The sequence below is a fragment of the Muntiacus reevesi genome, chromosome 21 (genome assembly GCF_963930625.1).
Source record: "Muntiacus reevesi chromosome 21, mMunRee1.1, whole genome shotgun sequence".
NCBI lineage: Eukaryota > Metazoa > Chordata > Mammalia > Artiodactyla > Cervidae > Muntiacus > Muntiacus reevesi.
Genome location: NC_089269.1, coordinates 11,353,633 through 11,375,512, shown reverse-complemented (window position 1 = coordinate 11,375,512; position 21,880 = coordinate 11,353,633). Strand labels below are relative to the sequence as shown.

The 21,880-nt window shown below is 40.8% G+C and overlaps 1 protein-coding gene across 3 annotated transcripts in view; it reads left to right on the top strand.

Annotated features, from left to right (window-relative positions):
• Positions 1 to 19,191, top strand: part of CMSS1 (cms1 ribosomal small subunit homolog) — a 370,073-nt gene extending 350,882 nt beyond the window's left edge. For all 3 annotated transcript variants that reach the window (XM_065913767.1, XM_065913769.1, XM_065913768.1), the window contains exons 4-10: positions 1,333 to 1,462; positions 4,918 to 4,977; positions 5,925 to 6,027; positions 9,311 to 9,371; positions 9,692 to 9,779; positions 17,351 to 17,439; positions 18,896 to 19,191. In XM_065913767.1, the coding sequence (XP_065769839.1) occupies positions 1,333 to 1,462; positions 4,918 to 4,977; positions 5,925 to 6,027; positions 9,311 to 9,371; positions 9,692 to 9,779; positions 17,351 to 17,439; positions 18,896 to 18,979 (615 nt within the window). In that variant the 3' untranslated portion in view covers positions 18,980 to 19,191. The remainder of the gene's footprint in view (positions 1 to 1,332; positions 1,463 to 4,917; positions 4,978 to 5,924; positions 6,028 to 9,310; positions 9,372 to 9,691; positions 9,780 to 17,350; positions 17,440 to 18,895) is intronic.
• The last annotated feature ends 2,689 nt before the right edge of the window (positions 19,192 to 21,880 follow it).

Below are 21,880 nucleotides of genomic sequence, written 5' to 3'. Positions count from 1 at the left end.
TACATTGCAGGCATTTAGTATATGCTACACAAATAAATCCAAATCAAAATAGATGCTGTAGAGCCTTTCCTGTTCTGCTTTCCATGGGGCCAGTTGGAGATGTCTCTGCCAAGACTTGAGCGTTGAGGGTCTTAAGTGCCCTTTTTCAGCGTGCTCCTTTGCTGAGATTACTTCTGCAGCTCTTACTTTAATCCCAGAAAGCCAAACTGAAACTCACTGCCTTAATAACCAGGTAACACAAGAAATTCTCAAACTCTACTCTCCCAGGAATACACATTGTCTGAAGCTTAGAAAGGGGTTTCCATAAGCAACAAGGTTTAGGGCTTTTAGGGCTTCCTCGGTGAAAGTCGACGTTGCTCAGTCGTGTCCGACTCTTTGTGACCCAGTGCACTCTAGCCCACCAGGCTCCTCTGTCCATGGAATTCTCCAGGCAAGAATACTGAAGTGGGTAGCCATTCCCTTCTCCAGGGGATCTTCTCAACCCAGGGATCAAACCCAGGTCTCCCACATTGCAGGCAGATTCTTTACCATCTCAGCCACCAGGGAAGCCTAAGGTGGCTCAGGGATTAAAGAATCGCCTGCCAGTGCAGGAGACACGGGTTCGATCCCTGATCCGGGAGGATCTCACATGTCCAAAGCAATAAGCCTGTGCGCCACAGCCGTGGCGTCTGTGCTCCGGAGCCCGGGGCTACAGCGGCTCCGCTCACGTGCTGAGGCCCGAGCACCCTAGGCCACACCCGCAGAAGGAGAAGTCACCGCAATGAGGGGCCAGCACACCGCAGCTCAGAGCAGCCCCTGCTTGCTGCAACCAGAGAAAAGCCTGTGCCACTCTGAAAACCCAGCATGGCCAAAGTACATAAATCAATAGTAAAATAAATAAAAATTCTAAAAAAGAAAAAAAAACCGCAAGGATCATTTACAGAAGCTGACCACGTACCTGGGCATAATGCAAATATCAATAACAGTTTTTAAAGAAATAGTATCATACTGACTGCAAGCTCTATGTATATAACACAAGTAAGTGAAAGAATCACAAAATCAACACTTACTGACTTTTAACAGAAAATAGTACCGATTATAGACTCCTGCAAGATTTTTAGTTCTCCTAGAAATCATAGAGCAAGGAGTCTTTTAGATCATTCACTTTTCAAAGCAGTACTTATGTCTAAAAAGTATCTTTCAAGTTTTCTCTAGTGTATTTATGAGCACTCCCGTTCGCGCTTGGCCATCACCAGAACCTATTCACAGTTTAAATGCCAGAGGAATCAACCTATCCTCAGCCAAATGCCACTCTAAAAATCTGTCTTCCCATTTTTACTTCTTTCTTATCAGAAGAAAATTACTGATATTCTTGCAAAATCAGAGCCCAAACCAGGGACACCTGAAGACCTACAGCAGCTGATGAAGGACTATTATAGCACCAGTCGCTCCGTGATTGAATTAGAAGAACTAACCCTCCCAGGTACAGCCAGGCTTCCTGTTGTTCTTCCTCCAATGAATGTATTTTCCGTGTGCTAGTACTCCTTTCCTGAACCTTATCCTTTTAACTGTTGGATAATTTCTTCATGAAGATGCTAAATGGTATTTGTTCAGTCTAATAGATTTGTAAATTTTTTTACTGCAAAGGTATTGGGTGTGTTTTGGGGGCAGATTTTTCAATGAATAAGAAGTTAAATAAAAATAAAGCACACATTTAAAAGTATAGATGATTAATTTACTCATCCTTTATAGACAAGAATTTTAGCTTTAATAACATTTTAGTTTTGTTGTTGCCCTCATCGTGGATATCTAGTTATCGTTCTGCTTTTAGGGTAGTATTTTAGCTTCCAACCAAGACTTTCTCAAGTAAACTATCTAAAGAGATGAACAAAATTCTACACTTTTTAGCAAGGCTGACAAATCACCCTGTATGACTCTTAAATCTACTATTATATGAGATCAACTACCTTAGAATATTTATAATTAAGTTAAAAAATTGGAAAATTCTTCTTAAAACCAATTTTAATTAATTTCAAAATAATGACATAATCTATTACTCTTTTGTTCTGAGACTGAAGAAAAAAGATGTCATAAAATCAAACCACAAAAAGTCGGTCGGGCACCACTGCTTCAGATGAGCTAAGGCAATGGCACCCCACTCCAGTCCTCTTGCCTGGAGAATCCCACGGACAGAGGAGCCTGGTAGGCTACAGTCCATGGGGTCGCTAAGAGTCGGGCACGACTGAGCGACTTCACTTTCATGCCTTGGAGAAGGAAATGACAACCCACTCCAGTGTTCTTGCCTGGAGAATCCCAGGGACGGGGGAGCCTGGTGGGCTGCCGTCTGTGGGGTCACACAGAGTCAGATACGACTGACGCGACTTAGCAGCAGCAGCAGGAATATCTAACACCGCTTTTGGAAAAAGTCAAAGGCAGCTTGATTTCCTTTTTCCATTTCAACTGTATACTTTCTGGAGACTTGAGAAGCTGCAAAACAGCCCGTTCCCTGAATTTTTATAATTCTTTTATAAAATGATGTGTGCATGATTTTTTTTTTTTTTAATGCACACTGGATTGACGACACCAGTTCCCCTGTCTGTTCCTTTTCCAAAAGAAATGCCCTGTAGAGAATTGAAGGAACTCATTTCCACATGACTGAGTCCTGAAGTTTCCTTCTTACTGAGCTCAGAAACCCCAGGAGCAATTAGAGACGGCTCTTCTAAGCATAGCAACTCCTCCTGACTCCTCTGTACAGGAACCAGGTGCTGTAACGAAGCCTCTTCAAGGTTTAACTTAAGTTTGATTTCACTGTGACTCAGCAGTCAATTTTCCCTTCTAGTTCTTTGTTAGAATTGCAGAGAGTCCAAAGTCAGAAGAAATCTTTAAGGAGTCACTTGAGTTCCATAGTGAGTTTATATTATATCATCATTAGAGTTCAATAATATAGTTAGATAAGAATATGTGGTCATGATTGACTTAGGGGAAAATATTTAAAATATGTTAAAAGAAGACTGTTGTAGCCAAAGGGAACAGGTTTTCATTTTTAGTTAAGAAGTTAAGCCGTTCTGAGTCACAGTGTAGGAAAACATCATAAGAAGGTTTTAGAGAAAAGGCCCTTCACTACACTGTCAGGGCCAAGACAGAGAGGTCGTCTCTGTTATTTGAAGGAGGGACATGCCACAGGTTATCAGAAGAGTCTCAGGAAGGGGCATATATTACTTATATGGATATAAGTAATAAAATATTGTTCCTGTTTAGTTTGCCCAGTGTCTGACTTGGCTGTGGTTTGCAAGTTGTTTGTGTCTGTAGGGCAGGAGCATGTCTTTTCAATTAATACTGTGCACTGTACATTGTTAATGTCATATACATGGGAACGTAATTAGAGTTTTGAAGCAAGATCACTTAGAGCTAACTCAGCTGTCCTCCTGAGAGCTGCATTGTAGTTCAGATCAGTGCGAAGTGCCTGTAAGCCCTGAATCACCCAGGAACTTAAGAAGCAAATTCCCAGGCCCAGCCCCAAGGAATTCTGACTTACTGTGCCAAGGGGACGCCATTCCAGGAATCTGTATCTATTGTAAGGCTCTGCAGGTGAGTCTGATCACATCCAGACTTGGGAGATTACAATTTTAAAGATCATCAGAGCCTCTACAACAGGATATAGAGGGCAACACCTTTGAAGTTACTCACATACTGTGAATTTGTATACACTGGGTCACAACATAAGTCTCATTTAATTCAGCAGTAGTTTACTCCCTAACACTCTGATGTATTTATAGACATACTTCTTCTGGTATAAAGAATTTAGATGATAAACATGCTTTTTTATACATCTTAGGTACAGAGTTAATAATGCTATTTAATTGCTAGACCATGATCATCATTGGTTGATCAAGGCCCCTATGTTTTATTGCAGTTTGTTTCATTGTCTTTCATTGTGTTGTGCTGTGTTGTGTTAATGTTGTATTTTGATGTATTATTCCTGCTCTTCCCCACCCACACTCCCAATTTCCTTTCTCCATGGGCATCAACTCTTATGGGTTACTGTTCATTTTTAAATATGCATATGTCATGTTGTTGCATGTGGAAGCATTTTACAATTTATTTAAATGAAGTTGTTCTGAGCCTCTCATTCTCCTTCCCCCCTTAACGCTTTTTCAGGATGCCGGTATAGCTTTATGTACTTGTAGCTCATTCCTTATAAAATGCTACATACTATTCCAATCATTTCATCTACCACTTATTGCTCATGCATTTTCTCCTATATGGATGTTTAGGTTGCTTCTAGTTCTCCAGCATTACAAATAATTCATACAATGTTTTGAGTGTGTCTTTGTAGACTACACGAGAATTTCTTTCCATAATGTTGCTTTCTTTCCGTTACGCTCCAGGAATGTAATCCTGCGTTTATAGGATATACGCACCTTAATTTCATTACTGTCCAGCATAGCAGTACCACTTTACACTTCCACCTGTAGCTCACAAGAATTTCCATCATCCTACCTTCTCAGCAACACTTGGTAGATTATACATTTTTTTTAACAATTGCCATTCTAATGTATATGCAAAATGTTATCTCCTCTTATAGTAATTTGCATGTCTATGGTGACTGGTGAGTTCGGGCATCTCCACATAGATCCATGAGCTCCTTCAGGTTTACTTTGTGTATTGCCTATTTCCATGGATATGAAAATACAAATGTTTCATTAGTCCATTGAATGATACAACAAGCTTCTATTTCACTACTCTAAAAAATGATGGACAGTTAAAAGTCTTATTGTTGGTGCTGCTGTTGTTTTAAATGCTAGACAACACTTTAAAATAAATGAGTCCTCAACTCACCAATTTTGTACAAACTATTCAAGAATACATCATTCACATTTAATGTTTCGAGTTTGTGTTTGCAAAATCCTCTACAAAGTATGCTTCTCATATTTCTAGACTCCTGCTTCCTCAAGGCCAATGATTTAACTCACAGTCTTTCATCATATCTAAAAGAAGGTAAGTAAACTCATTTTTTAAAAAGCTATTCATCAAATTGTTATTTCCATTAAAACATGAGGGCTGTCTCTTTAAAATAAAAACTTTTAAAACCTCAAATTTAAAATGAAGTTTCCATCCTAAGTGGATTTTAAATTAATGTTTTTTAGGTCCATCTTGATATTAATTTTTATTTACTTTAATTTTTTCTTGTTTTTCTCTGGTTTTGGGGATTTGAGTTTCGGTCTTGTTTTTGTTGTACAGCACATTAGATGTATTGCTCTTGGAATCCAGAGAATTATATTAGTGTTCTCGTCCCAAGTACCTCATCAATTTGATGTTTGACTTGGCACAAGTTACTGAGGACTCCTCCAGAATTCTATTTGTTATCTGAAAGACAAGGAAGTGGGACTATAATCTTGACCCCAACTCTGAGATTCTGAAATTCTGTTCCCATGTTCAGAACTCAGACCATGGCTATTGCTCAGTCTGACTTTGTCTTTTTAATTGTATGTAGGCAGTAATAATTAGATTATTCATGCTAGATAGTCATTTATTGTGAACCAATAATGAACTAGTTTAGATACATTTAACATTCTTTTTTCAAATTCTAACCAATTCCGATGACACTCAACTTGAGTTCATAAGCCTTTCTTAGCCTAATGTAAATGCAGGTTGTAATAGAATCAGTCTCACTGGATTATTAAGTTTTCTTTGTCTTTCTTTCTTTTTTTTTTGGTACAAACTGTTTTTACTTAGTCCTAAAACTGGTCACATTTAGCTACTTGGCATATTATATTGTGGTGTAAATTAATGATGTTCCATTTTAATATCTAGAATAACCAGAGAATAGTATCTAAACAATGCTCATTATGTTAAATAATAATGAAGTAGTTGGAGAATATTCAACTTTGGAGGCCTTATTTTGCTATATGTAGGGTAATGTTTTTCTTACGGTCTCTTTTCAGTCTGCCCCAAATGGGTGAAACTTCGGAGAAACCACAGTGAGAAGAAATCAGTCTTGATGCTGATTGTCTGTGGCTCTGCCGTCCGAGCTCTGGAGCTCATTAGGTTGGTTGGAAGCTCCACCTGCTCTATTTCGTGAATATTTTCTGAGTAACCGATGTATGCCAAGCTGATATGTTCTATTTGCTGGCAACGTAGCAATGAACGAAATACACAGAGTCCCTTCTCTCATGGAACTTACTCTCCAGTGAGGGAGACAGATGATAAACAAATAAAATACATACTATAATGTCAAGTGGTGATAAGTTATGTAAGAAAAAAACAAATCATGGCAAAGGAGAAGAGAATGGGGGCTGCTTTTAAAAGGATAATTGCAGAAAACTTCTCTTAGGAGACTGACATTTGGACAGAGAGTTGAACACAGTGAATGAGAACGCCAAGCAGATGTCTGGAAGAAGAGTGATCCAGGCAGAGGGCATAGTAGGTACAAAGGCCCTGAGATGGAGTGCTACTGGAGATTTTGAGCAGAGGAGTCATGTGATCTGAATTATCATTCTAAAGGATCACTTCGGCTCCTGTGTAAGCCTCTACGCTTTGTAGAGGGCAAGGGTAAAAGCTGGGAGATTATACAGGCAATAACCAACTTGGAGAAATAAATGAAAGAAAAGATCTAATTTAAAACCATATAACAAGAAAAAATAGAATACCAACTCATAAACCTCTCAAAATTTAGATAAAGAAAATATTACACAAGGGATGCAGAACATCTTAAACAGAAAGGTGAAACCATGTTGTTAAATTGGAAAATTTGATGTAAATATATCTGTTTACCTGGAATAATCTACACATTTCATAGATTTCCAATGAAACTTCTATAAAGGTGTTTTTTAAACTAGATAAAGTAGTTCTAAATTCATATAATACAGAAGAAATAATAGCTGTGGAAATTCTAAAAGAGAATGCTAATGAAGGCCTATAGTATCCATCAGATTGTTTTATTAATAACCATATTGCAAAGTCTCAGTAATCACAACAGTATGGAACTGGCATGTGCATGACAGGTCAAAACAGTGGAGCAGAATTATAAATTCATAAGCAGACCCGTATGTATATGTACAGAATGTGGCAAAAGTGACAAGTTAGTAGGGAAAGATAGATTTTAATAATTGGTGTTGGAACAACCAGGTAGCCATCTGAAAAAATTAACTTGGATCCACATCTCACTTCTTATACCAAGATAAATGCCAAATGGACCAAAAATTTAAATATAAAAATTACATTTTATAGATAATTTGTAGGTACTTTACTAAGTGCTTTCACATACCTTTTCATTTACTGTAGCTTTTGTAGAATAAACAAAAAGGCTTCCACTGAATCTGTAGTAACATTCAGTATTCAAAGAAGAGCCGTCAGAGCAAAATGGGATTTACTGGGACTCAACCCTCTCCGGGAGCCAGGCTTTTGCTTAGCTTTGACTAGAGACAAAACAAAGTAGAATCCAAGTCCTGAAGAAAAAGGAACTTGATCAAATAGACTAAGGTGCAAAGTAGATTCTTGGTAGTTATTTAGCCTCTATTTTTCTAAATGAAGTAATCTGACCATGAGTAGTTTTTAACGATTGTTAATTGTCCTTCAAATCCTTTCCTGCTCGGCACTTACATTAAATTGTAAAATTCCCTCTCAGTAAAACAGAAGTGTTCCTTTTTTCTGCTCTAAACATCTTGATCCTCAAGACTCGTACTGCTTTTGGACAGCTGTACTTGCTGGCTCTGAAATCGTAAGAGTTCACATTGACTTTCCAGTGTTTGAAAAACTACCGCTGCAGAACTTATTTCAGACTCAAACACTAGTGACAAAGGGGTTGGCCTGAAGGTGGCTTCTTAAACACAAGTCATCGCGTTGGTTTGCGTACACAAATGCCTTTCTGAGGGCGTGGGAGCACTGTGGTGTTGGGCCTCACTAGCCAGCCCTCAGTGTTTTCCTGTGTCTTCAGTAATATTCCGAGCCATGCCAAGGTTAGGTGATTTGCAGAAGGTGACTTCTGAGCAGGCACAATGAACCCTATTCATAAAGGCGAATATTGAATAATTCTAAATTTTGCAAGATTACCTGTTCTCTTGAGAACCACGAGCTATATTAAATATGTCCCCTAAATTGTCTTCTTAGTTAACCTCACCACGGAGAAAGCTCACGTGTAGGTGCAAACTCAACTGTAACAGAATTTGTGTAGAATGAGTCACCACTTTGTAAATTCACATATTCCCACTGGTCAGTAATATTTCCCAAGTATAATAGTGATATATAAAGGAGAGTACTATCCCAAGCAGTATTCCCACGTTCTCGTCCCAAACACCAACTAGAAGATTGTTCTTTTATGCCCAGTTTTAGACATTTATACCCGAAGCATTTCCACATATAAAATTTTACAGATAGGCTCACTCTGCAAAGTCAGTAAAAATGGGGGGCTCCTCTGAATGCAGGACACGAGCCCGCTCACCCTGAGTCCTTGGGCAGCCACACACAGGCCTTTGCACGTGGCCTCGGGCTCCGGGGAGCACAGGCTGACCTCACTGCTGAGATTCTCACAGCCAGATTTTGGGTGGGAACTATACTGCAGAGTTTGAAGATAAATTCTCTGCCAGGGATCTAAAATACAGAACTTTTGTATTAAAGGTATTAAAAAACAAAATCCAACCAAGTAAATTAAAGATCAGATCGACGTTTCATGGGTCAGGCAGCATCCCATCTAGCTACTAGAAGGGCACTCTGAGGGGCTGTGCACAGTGGAAGGTTTTTTGGAAAAAGGATGGAGCAAGGGGAGAGCAGAACGACTTATTTTTAGGCCAAAACATCTTTTGGGGTGAGGGAGAAAGTAGCAAGGTTTTAGCTTCCTTTGGGGGTTGGAGAGGCCCACAGAACAGGGTACCTTGCTGGGGCTTGACCAGAAATTTCAGACTGGTTGATTAAGATTACATTTCTGAGAGAAGTTGAAACTGTAGTTAGACCAAATATTAAATCTGGGTTCAGTATCATGAGCTTTTAGCATGAGTGATACCATATTGGGACTGTGGTTTTCATTTTAATACCAGTAAAAGGCAAGTCCACATGTTTCAGTAATCACGGAAACCTAAGTAAAGTTAACCTTGTGTCTGAAAGTTAAAAGCCAACCCAGATGCAGACCTGAATAAAGGCCACCCCACTTTTGTTCCAGAGACGGGCTGAAAATCAGTATTTCTGTGTATGTGTGTATATCCACATATGTATATACATATATACACACATAAATGTGCATATGCTTTTAAATAAATCAAAGTGTAATACAAAAGTTAGTTGGCATGACCCTGAATGAGTGAGTTTTCTTACGAGTCAATCTATTTCTTCTCATTAGGTCAATGACCGCATTCAAAGGAGACAGCAAAGTTATGAAATTATTTGCCAAACACATAAAGGTAAGCAAGGGCCTGCGGTTCCTGGTGAGGAGTGGAAGTGATGCCTCGGGGCCCCTTCAGACCTGTTTGTTCACTTCAGCCGCTTCACCTTAGCCCCTTAGCTAGCTCCTTGGTGCCTCGCTTACACATTAACACCCAGTCTGGTTTCTTTGCGTCCCCTGCCTTTCTCCCCACACCAGTCGCCAGTCCTCTGCGCTCTGATACTCCCGTCCAGAAGCTGAGGCTTGACCCGTTTTCTAGGGAGACGTTCTCTAAAATTGGGCTGTGGTTGAACTTTCCAATGACTCTTCTTTTCTCTCTTCTCCTCCATGTTGAAATAGGTCCAGGAGCAGGTAAAATTGCTGGAGAAGCGTGTAGTACACCTGGGTGTAGGAACCCCAGGGAGGATTAAAGAACTCATCAAACAAGGTATGAAAAGAGGTGGTGATACTCCTACTCAGAGCTGAGTGTCCGCTTCCCCCTGTGTGAGTCTGGGAAATCATGTTTGTGATGCAGTGATGCCAGACCTCTGTGTCTTTAGTTAATTCAGGGTTGGAAACTCAGCCTTTAGTCGCAAGAAAGCAGCCAGCAGCTGTAGTGCAGTGGGGAATGATAAGGACTGTTGCAAGCGACAGTGTATGTGCCCATCTAAATACTCACATTCCGTTGACTTAAGCGGGTTGGTAGAGTCACAGTTTATTACACCCGTTTGCAGCCCCTGGACTTTGTAAGCTAATGTGTTGGGTGTTTCCCTCTCACTTAATTGAGGCTTGGCTCCCCAAGGCTCCCATTCCAGTTGAGGGCTGGTATAGAAAATATGTTGAAAGAAAATGCAGTTTCTATGGATGAAATTCAAGTATTCTAGAACACTTCTCGCGAGTTCATTTCCTTTTAGTACTTTACCCAGAAAGTATTCCAGATAGCATCCACTGGTGGGTTTTTATAGTTTGATGACTTTCTCAAAGCCAGTAGCCTAAAAACCTTTTGGCCTCCTGATGATCTTAGTACATTTTTCTACCTGCCAGACAGATTAAAGTATTTCTTTTAAATGCTCATTTCCAAATGACTTGCTCAAAACTTTATTTTATAACTGTCTGGAGCTGTTCCTTGATTTCTGTGTGTCTAAAAGTAATGCGTTCATCAACATAGTATCTCAGTATAGAGATGGTCTTTTACATGGAAGCAAAAAAGAGCTAAAAATACTGTTATTTCTCTCCAGATGAAAACCAAGCATAAGTGAACCCACTATATGCAGAAGTCTGTGCAATTACAAGTAGCAATCTTGGTAGACCCAGACAAGGAGAGGGAAACAAATATTTTTTGCATTCCTACTTGTTCTGAGTGCTATGCTAAACACCCTTACATATCTCATTGAGCACACACAGCATCCTTGCAGGCTAGCATGCTTATTTCTTAAGAGAGGAAACTGCAGCTTGGAAGGGTTACGTAGCCCCTCCCAAGACCCTCTCATTCTAGGCCTTCCTGATTCCAGAGCCTTTCCCCTTTACAGAGCTCCTGATCTGGCTGAAGAGATGCATGGACATAGAATGGGGGTGACAGCAGTAAGTGCCGAGGGCCAAACCAGCTCTTGAGTCTGCATGAGTTGAAATGAGGGAGAGCTTATTTCGGCGGCTGAATCTGCAAGGAAGGCTTTATAGAGAAAGGAGTGTTTAACTGATATTTGAAGTATGGATAGGATTCAGATAGGATCTCTGAAGTATGGAGATGTGAGAAAAGCATTCAGGAATGAGAGAACAGCGGAATCAGAAGTGGATAGGTAGATACACAGTCTATATCCAGAGGAGGCAGTGTGTAAGCAATACCGTGTCAGGGAGAAGAGCCTCTGCTAGGGACTGAAGCCTCTAGATGCACATCCCAGGTCTGGCAGCTACCATCTCTGTGACTCGGCAAGTTTCTTAATGTTTCTGAGCCTATTTCTTTATCTGGATGACAGAGATGGTGAGTGCACTCACCTTATTGCAAAATTAGACTTCAGTTGAATAAAGTAGGGAAAACCACTAGGCCATTAAGGAATGACCTAAATCAAATCTCTTACGATGTGACAAATAGATTCAAGGGATTAGATATGATAAACAGACTGCCTGAAGAACTGTGGAGAGGTTCATGACTTTATATAGGAAGTGGTGATCAAAACCACCCCCCAAAAAAAGAAATGCAAAAAGGCAAAATGGCTGCCTGAGGAGGCCTTATAAATGGCTGAGAAAAGAAGAGATGCAAAAGGCAAAGAAGAAAAGGAAAGATACACCCATCTTAATGCAGAGTTCCAAAGAATAGCAAGGAGAGATAAGAAAACCTTCCTCAGTGATCAATGCAAAGAAATAAAGGAAAACAATAGAATAGGAAAGACTGGAGGTCTCTTCAAGAAAATTAGAGATACCAAGGGAACATCTCATGCAAAGATAGGCACAATAAAGGACAGAAATGGTATGGACCTAACAAAAGCAGAAGATATTAAGAAAAGGTGGCAAGAATACACAGAAGAACTATACAAAAAAGATCTTCATGACCCAGATAACCACGAAGGTATGATCATTCACCTAGAGCCAGATATCCTGGAGTGTGAAGTCAAGTAGGCTTTAGGAAGCATCACTATGAACAAAGCTTGTGGAGGTGATGGAATTCCAGCTGAGCTATTTCAAATCCTAAAAGAAGTGAAGGTCGCTCCGTTGTGTCTGACTCTTTACATCTATGCAGTCCATGGAATTCTCCAGGCCAGAATACTGGAGGGGGTAGCCATGCCCTTCTCCAGGGGATCTTCCCAATCCAGGGATTGAACCCAGGTCTCCTGCATTGCAGGCAGATTCTTTGCCAGCTGAGACACCAGAGAAGGACATCCTAAAAGATGATGCTGTTAAAGTGCTGCAGTCAATATGCCAGCAAATATGAAAAACTCAGCAGTGGCCACAGGACTGGAAAAGGTCAGGTTTCATTCCAATCCGAAAGAAAGGCAGTGCCAAAGAATGTTCAAACTACTGCACAATTGCACTCATTTCACATGCTAGCAAAGTAATGCTCAAAATTCTCCAAGCCAGGCTTCAACAGCACTTCAACCAAGAACTTCCAGATGTTCAAGCTGAATTTAAATAGAAAAGGCAAAAGAACCAGAGATCAAATTGCCAACATCCGTTGCATCATAGAAAAAGCAAGAGAATTCCAGAAAAACATATACTTCTGCTTCATTGACTATGCTAAAGCCTCTGACTGTGTGGATCACAACAAACTGTGGAAAATTTTTAAAGAGATGGGAATATCAGACTACCTTACTTGCCTCCTGAGAAATCTGTATGTAAATCAAGAAGCAACAGTTAGAACCAGACTTGGGAAAACAGACTGGTTCCAAACTGGGAAAGGAGTATGTCAAGACTGTATATTGTCACCCTGTTTTAACTTATATGCCGAATACATCATGCAAAATGCCAGGCTGGATGAAGCACAAGCTGGAATCAAGATTGCCAGGAGAAATGTCAATAACCTCAGATATGCAGATGACACCACCTTTATGGCAGAAAGTGAAGGAGAGTTAAAGAGCCTCTTGGTAAAAGTGAAAGAGGAGAGTGAAAAGACTGGCTTAAAACTCAACATTCAAAAAACTAAGATCATGGCATCCAGACCCATCACTTCATGGCAAATAGATGGGGAAACAGTGGAAACAGTGGCAGACTTTATTTGGGGGGGCTCCAAAATCACTGCAGATGGTGACTGCAGCCATGAAATTAAAAGACACTTGCTCCTTGGAAGAAAAACTATGACCTACCTAGATAGCATACTAAAAAGCAGAGACATTACTTTACCAACAAAGGTTCGTCTAGTCATAGCTATGATTTTTCTAGTAGTCATGTATGGATGTGAGAGTTGGACCATAAAGAAGGCTGAGCACTGAAGAATTGATGCTTTTGAACTGTGGTGTTGGATAAGACTCTTGAGAGTCCTTGGACTGCAGGGAGTTCCAATCATTCCATCCCAAAGGAAATCAATCCTGAGTATTCATTAGAAGGATTGATGCTGAGACTGAAGCTCCAGTACTTTGGTCACCTGATGGGAAGAGCCAGCTCCTTAGAAAAGACCCTGATGCTGGAAAAGATTGAAGGCAGGAGGAGAAGGGGGCGACAGAGGACAGGATGGTTGGATGGCATCACTGACTCAGTGGACATGAGTTTGAGCAAGCTGCAGGAGATGGTGAAGGACAGAAAAGCCTGGTGTGCTGCAGTCCTTGGGGTTGCAAAGAGTGGGACACAACCAAGCGACTGAACAGTAAGGGATATGTTATGCCAGTAAAAAGCTAAACACAGTGAGTGTCACTCCTTAGGAACTCAGCAAATACTAGTTACTACTTTTATTAAAGAGGCCGCCTTTCTTGGTTGGAGACTTTACTGGCTGTGGTAGCCTGTACTTGTTGGAAAGCAGGTCAGATTTTGGAGGAAGGCCTTGCACAGTGATTGGCTGGATTTTTGTCTTGTGGCCCCAGGAGGGTGTTGAAAGTGAAAGAGCAGATGAGAGTGCTCACAGTCCATCCAGGAGACAGGGAGTCAGGAGAGGCTGGCGGGGCAGCCGGAGGCCCAGGGATGCGCCGATGTTCGCCACCGCTTAGCCGAAGGCTCCCTCTCCCTGGCTGTATTCCACAGGTTTTGTATGTGTCACCACCACCGCCCCACCCCCTACCCCAGGCAGCAGGGTCACTTTTCTCCATATTTAATATTTAAAAGAGAGGGAGGCAGAGAAAGCAAAGTTGTCCAGATTGTTGAAATTAGAGTTCTACAGAGTTGTGAAAACTCACTGTGAAAGCTTACTTCATCTAAGAAGTGGAAAAATCATTTAAGGAGCTGTTGATTTTTTTATAAAAGGAAAATAACTCTTCTGATTCTGACTGAACCAATGGTTTAATATTCATTGACTACAGATGTTAGGCTATATACAAAGTGTTTAAAGAGAAACAATTCCATCACTCTAAAAACTGAAAATTTAACAAAGTAATTCAAATGGCACATAACACACTTTATGTAGCTGTTTATGACTTGAGATGTTTATATATATGCTATATTAAGGAGAGTTTCTAAACGCCAAAGCTATCCCATAACACTTACAGACAGAATTGTATTGTTTTGCTTAATAAGGGGATTTTCTAATTATAAGAGCCTTTGTAAAATGCAAAAAGATACAGAAAAAAAATAAGTTACTTTAGAGATACCACTTATCAGTTAGTATTAATTATATATCTTTCAGTCTTTTTTCCTATGCATTTGTCTATGTCTTTTTACAAATGGAAATCATACTGCATATCATAACTTTATAATTGTCTTCTCTACTTAATATGCTTCTCTGGTGGCTCAGACAATAAAGAATTCACCTGCAGTGTGGGAGACCTGGGTTCAATCCCTGGGTTGGAAAGATGCCCTGGAGGAGGGCATGGCAACCCACTCCAGTATTCTTGCCTGGAGAATCCCCCTGGACGGAGGAGCCTGGCAGGCTACAGTTCATGGGGTCACAAAGAGTGGGACATGACTGAGTACAATACTCAATATGTCAGTATCTCATGAGAACTTTCCATGTCATGAAATAGTTTTATTTTTTCATTTTTAGTGGCTGCATAATATCCCGTTGAGCTGTTTTCCAGTTTAGCAGAAATATAATTGACATATATCATTGTATCAACCGAGGTGTGCATGATTGGTACATGTGATACCTGTGAAATGATTACTACAGTAAGTTTGATTAGCATCAGTCACTTCATGTAGTTACGATTTTTTTTTTTCTTGTCATGAGAACTTTTAAGATCTACTCTCTTTATCAACTTTCACACATACAGAGTACAGTGTTGTTAACTGTAATCACCATGCTATATTTTACATTCCCAGCACTTATTTATCTTATAACTGGAAGTTTTTACCCTTTGACCACCTTCAGCTATTTTTTTCCTGCCTCTCACCCCTGGCAACCACCATCAATCTATTCTCTATAGCTATGAGTTCATTTTTTGGTTTTGTTTCTTTTTTTTTTAGGCTCAACATGTAAGTGAAATAATACAGTATTTGTCTTTCTCTGTCTGACTTATTGCACTCAATTTAATGCCATCAAGGATCACCCATCTTGTCACAAATGGCAGGATTTTCTTTTTATGGCTGAATAGTGTGTGTGTGTGTGTGTGTGTGTGTGTGTGTGTGTGTGTGTGTGTGACAAAGAACATTGACATTCTTTATCCATTCATTTGTCAGTGAGTAGACACTTAGGTCATTTCTGTGTCTTAGCTATTAGCAGTAATTTTGCAATGAACATGGGGCTACAGATATCTTTTCAAGATAATGATTTCATTTCCTTTGGATATATACCAGAAGTGGATTTACTGGGCCGTAGGGTGGTTCTATTTTTAATTTTCAGAGAAACCTCTATACAGTTTCCCATAATGGCTATACACAAATTTACAATCACCCCAGAAGTGCACATGGATTTCTTTTTCTCCACATCCTTGCCTGTACTTGTTAGCTCTTGTCTTTAGGTAATAGTCATTCTTACAGGTAAAAGGTGATAGGTCATTGTGGATTTGATTTGCATTTCCCTGTTGGTTAGTGATGTTGAGCTCCTTTTATATAAATGTTGGCCATTTGGATGTCTACTTTGGAAAAAATATCTATTCAGTTCCTACACCCATTTTTAAATCAAATCATCTTTTTTTTTTTTTTTTTGCCATGAAGTTGTACCAGTTCTTTATATATTTTGAATATTGATTCCAAGTTACATGGGTGTTTAACAGTTCTATTAAGGCAGGATATTTGGGTTGTTTCTAATTTTTTTGCTCATGTAAGTGGGTACACATTTATCATCATTTTAAGTAACCATGCTTAAGTTTCTGGTGTTTTATTGAAATGGAAGAATTATTTTATCAAACTCCAAGCATTTTAAAGCTCATGTTATATCATGTCCAGTTGCCTTCCAGAGAGGCTGTACCTGTTTGCTATCCCACCATCAGGTCAATTATTTTTAAGGGAACACTATTAACCCATTGTCTTTCTTCATTTATATCATTTTTAATTTACAGAGAAAGTCTTAAATAAGAGGCAATGTAGTTATAAGAAGCATGAAAAAGTCTTTGGGGAGAGAGGAAATTACTGAAATAAACCAGTATTGAGGCGAAGGGCTGTGGGATAAAAGAAGGCTTTGTTATTTACATTTCCAGGTGTGACAGCTTGGGAGCAGTGGGCAGAACGTGGGGAGTGGGGAAAAGCTAACTGCCCAATTCTGGGACCTCTGAGGAACAGACAACCTCTGAGGTCCGCTTCCACCCCACATTTCAATATTGTCACCAGATAGATAGGAAGACAGTAGGAATGAGTCGTTTACCAGTCTTTTCAAAGAACAGCAGACTTTAGAGCTCATTCATCTTAACTCTCTTTTCTGCCTGAAATTAACCTCCCAACCCTGTCCTCAACCTTCTGCTGATTCACCTTTTCAGAGACAGGCAGACTCTACTGGATTCAACTGCTCTGAAGGGTCCCTGCCCTGAATTGTAGGATCAGTTCTGTTCAGTTGCTCACTCGTGTCTGACTCTTTGCGATCCCATGGACTGCAGCACGCCAGGCCTCCCTGTCCATCACCAACACCTGGAGTTTACTCAAACTCATGAACTATAGGATACATCTTACCAAATTCCTGTCGGAATGAGATTTCACCCTCTGGGGCTTGGTGAAATGGAGGCCTGGGATTGATTCTTTGCCAGCCCTTGAGCATTTCACAAGCTTAGCGAGAGCAGCTTCCCCGAGAATCAGTGATAAGATTATAAGGAGAGCAAGTCTCAGAGTGCTGCATTTGTTTTCCATCAGACAGGGACAGCACTTAATGTGCAGAGATTAGTTGCCAGTGTTGGGGGGATGGGATGGGGAGAAAAGAACAAATGAGGCCAAAAAAAAAAGCAACCAAAGGAATAAAAAATCCTTTTAATAAGCTTATGTCATGAGTTCTTTAATGTAGCAATTCTCTGTCTCTTTCAGGTGGCCTTCATTTGAACCCCTTAAAGTTTCTGATTTTTGACTGGAACTGGAGAGATCAGAAGTTGAGAAGGATGATGGACATTCCCGAGGTACCATGTAACCAGCAATCCAGCACTTCCCTTTAATCTTTTTCTTTTCAATTTGAACTTGAGTTCAAACACAGCAATAAAGTCTTTGACATGGGGAGCCAGCACACTCTGGCCTTTGAAATGATTTCTTTTAACTCTGAAGTAACTACAGTTATAGAGGCCATCTCACCCCTTACACATAACTGTATCCTTCCCATGTGTTTCATAGGAATCAGCTTTGGTTCTTCATTAAATGCCCAGTGGACTCTGCCCCACTGGGGTCCACATCTATACCTTTGGGAAACAGGCAGGTCTGGAGGACTTGGCATATTTCGCTGTGCCTTGTTTTAGAGACATGATCATCTTTGCCTTTTTATCCTTAGAAGTGCATTTGGAGGTGAGGGGCACAAACTTGCCTCATTGCCTGCATCTCCACATACCCAAAAGCCTGCTTACATAATGAGCAATTTACATTTTGAAGAGTGGGGAAATTTTTTTGATGTCTCAGTGAATTAACAAACTGATTGAATACCTTTGTGGGACCAGCACTAGCTGATTATATATTTATGAAAGTCATCCATCATCAACATAATGTGACAGTTGACTTGACACCCACCATGTTATCATGGGACTGATCTTTCAATCTAGCCTGATGCTTAGAAGTAGCGATTGGAGGGAAGAGGGTTGTGCAGTAACATACATGGCTGCCAGTCCCCAGCCAGAAATAAATCATGACAGTGACAATCAAAGACGCTTGCAATCCAAATATGCTGAATTAATTTGCTGTCTAAAACTATATCCTCAGAATGGCCAAACCTGATTTTAACTGGTTAGTGAGTTAGGCTAAAAACCATTGTCTGAGTTTCCTACACACACACACACACACACACACACACACACACCATTGTCTGAGTTTCCTACACACACACACACACACACACACACACAGAGTCTCCCGAACTGACTGGTTTCTTGAAACCAGTTTAACCAACTTGATGTAAGGCACATGAGGGCATATTTGATGATTTTGCTTATAATGTTAAATCTGAGTAAGCCACCACTAGTTTTCTAAGTATAATAATGAGGAAGAAATGGGATTCACAAAAACCCTTTTAACCCAGACTTATTTTTATTGTGATGATGTCATTATTAGTAGTTACCCTGCATTAAAATACTGTGTATAGTCTAGACATACTTTGGATATCTTGAAACACCGTTGTGTAAGATTTTTTCTATGAGAGTTTATTTTGAAGGGCTACAAACAAGAGGACATCTACATGAAACTGATGTCTTATGTAGTTCCTCTTCCTTTAATTATGTAAATATTTCAAACCCGAATAAAATGCAGGTTTTGCTTTTCCTGATTCTAGCCATAACAGCTGCATAAATACCAGGGGATCCAGATAGTTGAATTTATTCACCAAGTTCATCCTCTCTTGATCTTAAACCTTTTTTTTTCTTCTTTTCCCTCCCTTAGATAAGAAAGGAGGTTTTTGAACTTCTGGAAATGGGAATCCTCAGTCTGTGCAAGACAGAATCTTTGAAGCTGGGCCTTTTCTAAATCTGGATCCTAATGAAAAGTCCTGTTTTCCTGGTGGGATTTATATGGCTCTGGCCCATTGTAAGCACTTGGTAAATACCAGCTATTGTTTATTAAGTTGACTGTATCACCAGATGGCTCACTAGGAATCTTAGGTGGGGATTTTTTTTACAAAATGAATGTGTCCTTTGCCAAATCCCTTGTGTAATAAAGCATCACTGGCTTGTGTGTGATTTTTGCTAAGGAGACTGAGTTTTTCTTTCACCAGCTGGCCTCTGATATGACTATACAAGAGACGGTATTACCAAATCACAGGTCCATATGCCGGACGCACAGTGAGGCCAAACAATACTGAAACAGGGGAGTTTGGAACAGATACAGGTTTATTACAGGTTCATGCAAGGAGATGAGTAGCTTATCCCTTAAGAACCCCAAAATTACTGAAAGCTTCCAGCAAAGCCCTTTTCTAGGAAAGGTGAGGGATAAGTGTGGTTAGTTGTTGCAGACTTCTTGGTGTCAGATCCTTTGTTCTTGAGGTCAGGTCATGATCAGGTCACGATGTTCCTATAAATCTCTACCAAACAAATGTTATTCTTTGTTCTGACAAGAAAGGGCAAGGTCCCAAGGAATAGCTATCATCCTTCAGGGTCTTGGTCCTGGCTAAGAGGAGGCAGATCTTAGTTGGCAGCTTCCTCAGAGCCAGGTTCCCACACCCTGCCCAGCCGTCATTGCTGAGGGAGCCAGATGTCCAACCCCGCTGGCCCTCAGGCTCCTCAGGCCATCCAAACACGGGATGGCGGGCGTGGCAGGGGGGACCAGGTTCCTCAGACTGCGACCCCGGCAGAAGGCCACTGCTATCAGGTAGCAGAGACGGGGTGGGGGAGAGGTTCACCACAGCCTCCAGACCATGAGTGGCCCTGGGGGGGGCTCTGGAGTCCTGCTGGACACAGCCCCAGTCTGCCCACTGGCCCAGGGCTGGCTGAACTGGAGGGCCTCCCGGAGAAGGCCTGAACTCGCCTCTCATCTCACTCTGTACCTGACGACCACCACTCCGCTGACTGTCGGCTAATCACTTCCCTAATGGTCACCCACTGACGGTTGGTTGTGGGCAGGGCCCCACTGAGGCACGGACCAATGGGTGAGCAGGACCTGTTGCCTGGTAACAGGATGCAGAGTCACGATGCGCAGCAATGGCTACCTGCTAAGGGAAAGAGCATCCGGGCAGCCTCAGGCAAGCCCCTTCCCTCTCTGAGCCTCCGTTTCATCATCTATGAAATGGGACTACCTCCTTGCAGGATTGCTGAGTATTTCATGAGACGGCACATGTGGGACAGATTTGTCAACTGCAATGCCTCGTCCCAGTGTGGAGGGTGTAGTGGTGGGAAGAGCTGCAAGTACATGCGGCAATTTATAAACTAATAAAAGACAACAGTATAACTACAACTACCTTATTCATCTGTTTAGCTCTTTGTTTTGAGATAATTTCATAGTTACAGAAAAGTAGCAAAAATAGTGTAGAGAATTCCCATATTCCCTTCCCCCAGCATCCCCCCATGTTAACATCTTGTATAATTACGTAGTACAGTTATCAAAACTAAGAAATCAACATGGGTACAACTAACTAAACTACAGACTTCATTTGGATTTTTACCAGTTTTCCCACTGATGTCCTTTTTCTATTCCAAGATCCAGTCAAGGATCCCACATTGCATATAGTTGTCATTCCTTAGAAAATATATTTAGAAAAATATGTATAATCTGTCACATTTAATCATTTAATCATTAATTCTGGAAGAAATGGCTTATTATTTGTATTTTCTAGATGATGAAACTGAATGTCAGAAAGGACACATTAGTTTAAGCAGCAGAACCAGAAGGCAAAGCCAGATCTCCCATACTCACTTAAGGACACCATGGTTATCTGTTTGGATAGTCAGCCATATACAACAAACGAGAAAATGAAGCAAACATTAGTGCATTCCACATTCAAATTTGTGAAATTTTAAACGAGCCTAGCAGCATGGCAAATCACACTCCAGCAAATTACCTGCTTCCTCCCACCAGCCGCCTGCTGCTCATGCACCTCTGCGGGCTAGAAGCCACACACACGAATTCCAAGGCTAACAGAGCAAGTGCCGTTCTGCGGGACCCCGGATCAAACTCCACAAGTTAGAGGAAAAAGAAAGAAAGCCTCCACACAATGAAAATTCACCCAAGCTATACATAGCTCAGCGTAACCCTTGCGGGGCTGACCCTCCCCCAAGCAAGGGCGAATTCCGCCTTCCAACTGAAACATCACCTCTTCCTGCCTGATGACCTTCAAACTGACATGCCGCCATTTCCTGGTTCTTCAGCAGCTTTTGGCCTTCAAACTCAGACTTGAGGAACATCAGCTCTCCAGATTTTGGACTTGTCAACCTCCTCCATGGTCCTGTGAGCCAATTCTTTGTGGTAGATCTATTCTCTTTCTCTGGCAATCCTAATGTACTCCTGTGAAGCACCTTATGGATTTTGGTTAGGTTGGTTTTGTTGCTTTATAAAAAGCGTAACAAAAACTGTTCTTGATTTGTTATCGTAATGACCCCTCAGGTAGACGTTACCTGTTTACTGTAATCTCACCCAATGTTGAAACAAGTACCTAGATAGCAAACACATCTGATATTTTGTAGGCCAACTCTGCACACTTAATCTAATCTCACAAGCTGTTACTGAACTAAGGTTCTTGACCACATTTACTTATTAAAACAAATAGTAGGTGTGAACTAGAAGTGTTCACTACTGTCTCCTCACACAAATCAGATACCAACAGCCGTACTCATCACTACCCTCAAGCCAGATTCAAATGGCTTGCTGAAAAGTTCCAATTGGTGTTCTGCTTTTTTCCAGTCTTGCAAGGGGAAACTTTGACTCTGAATTGGAAAC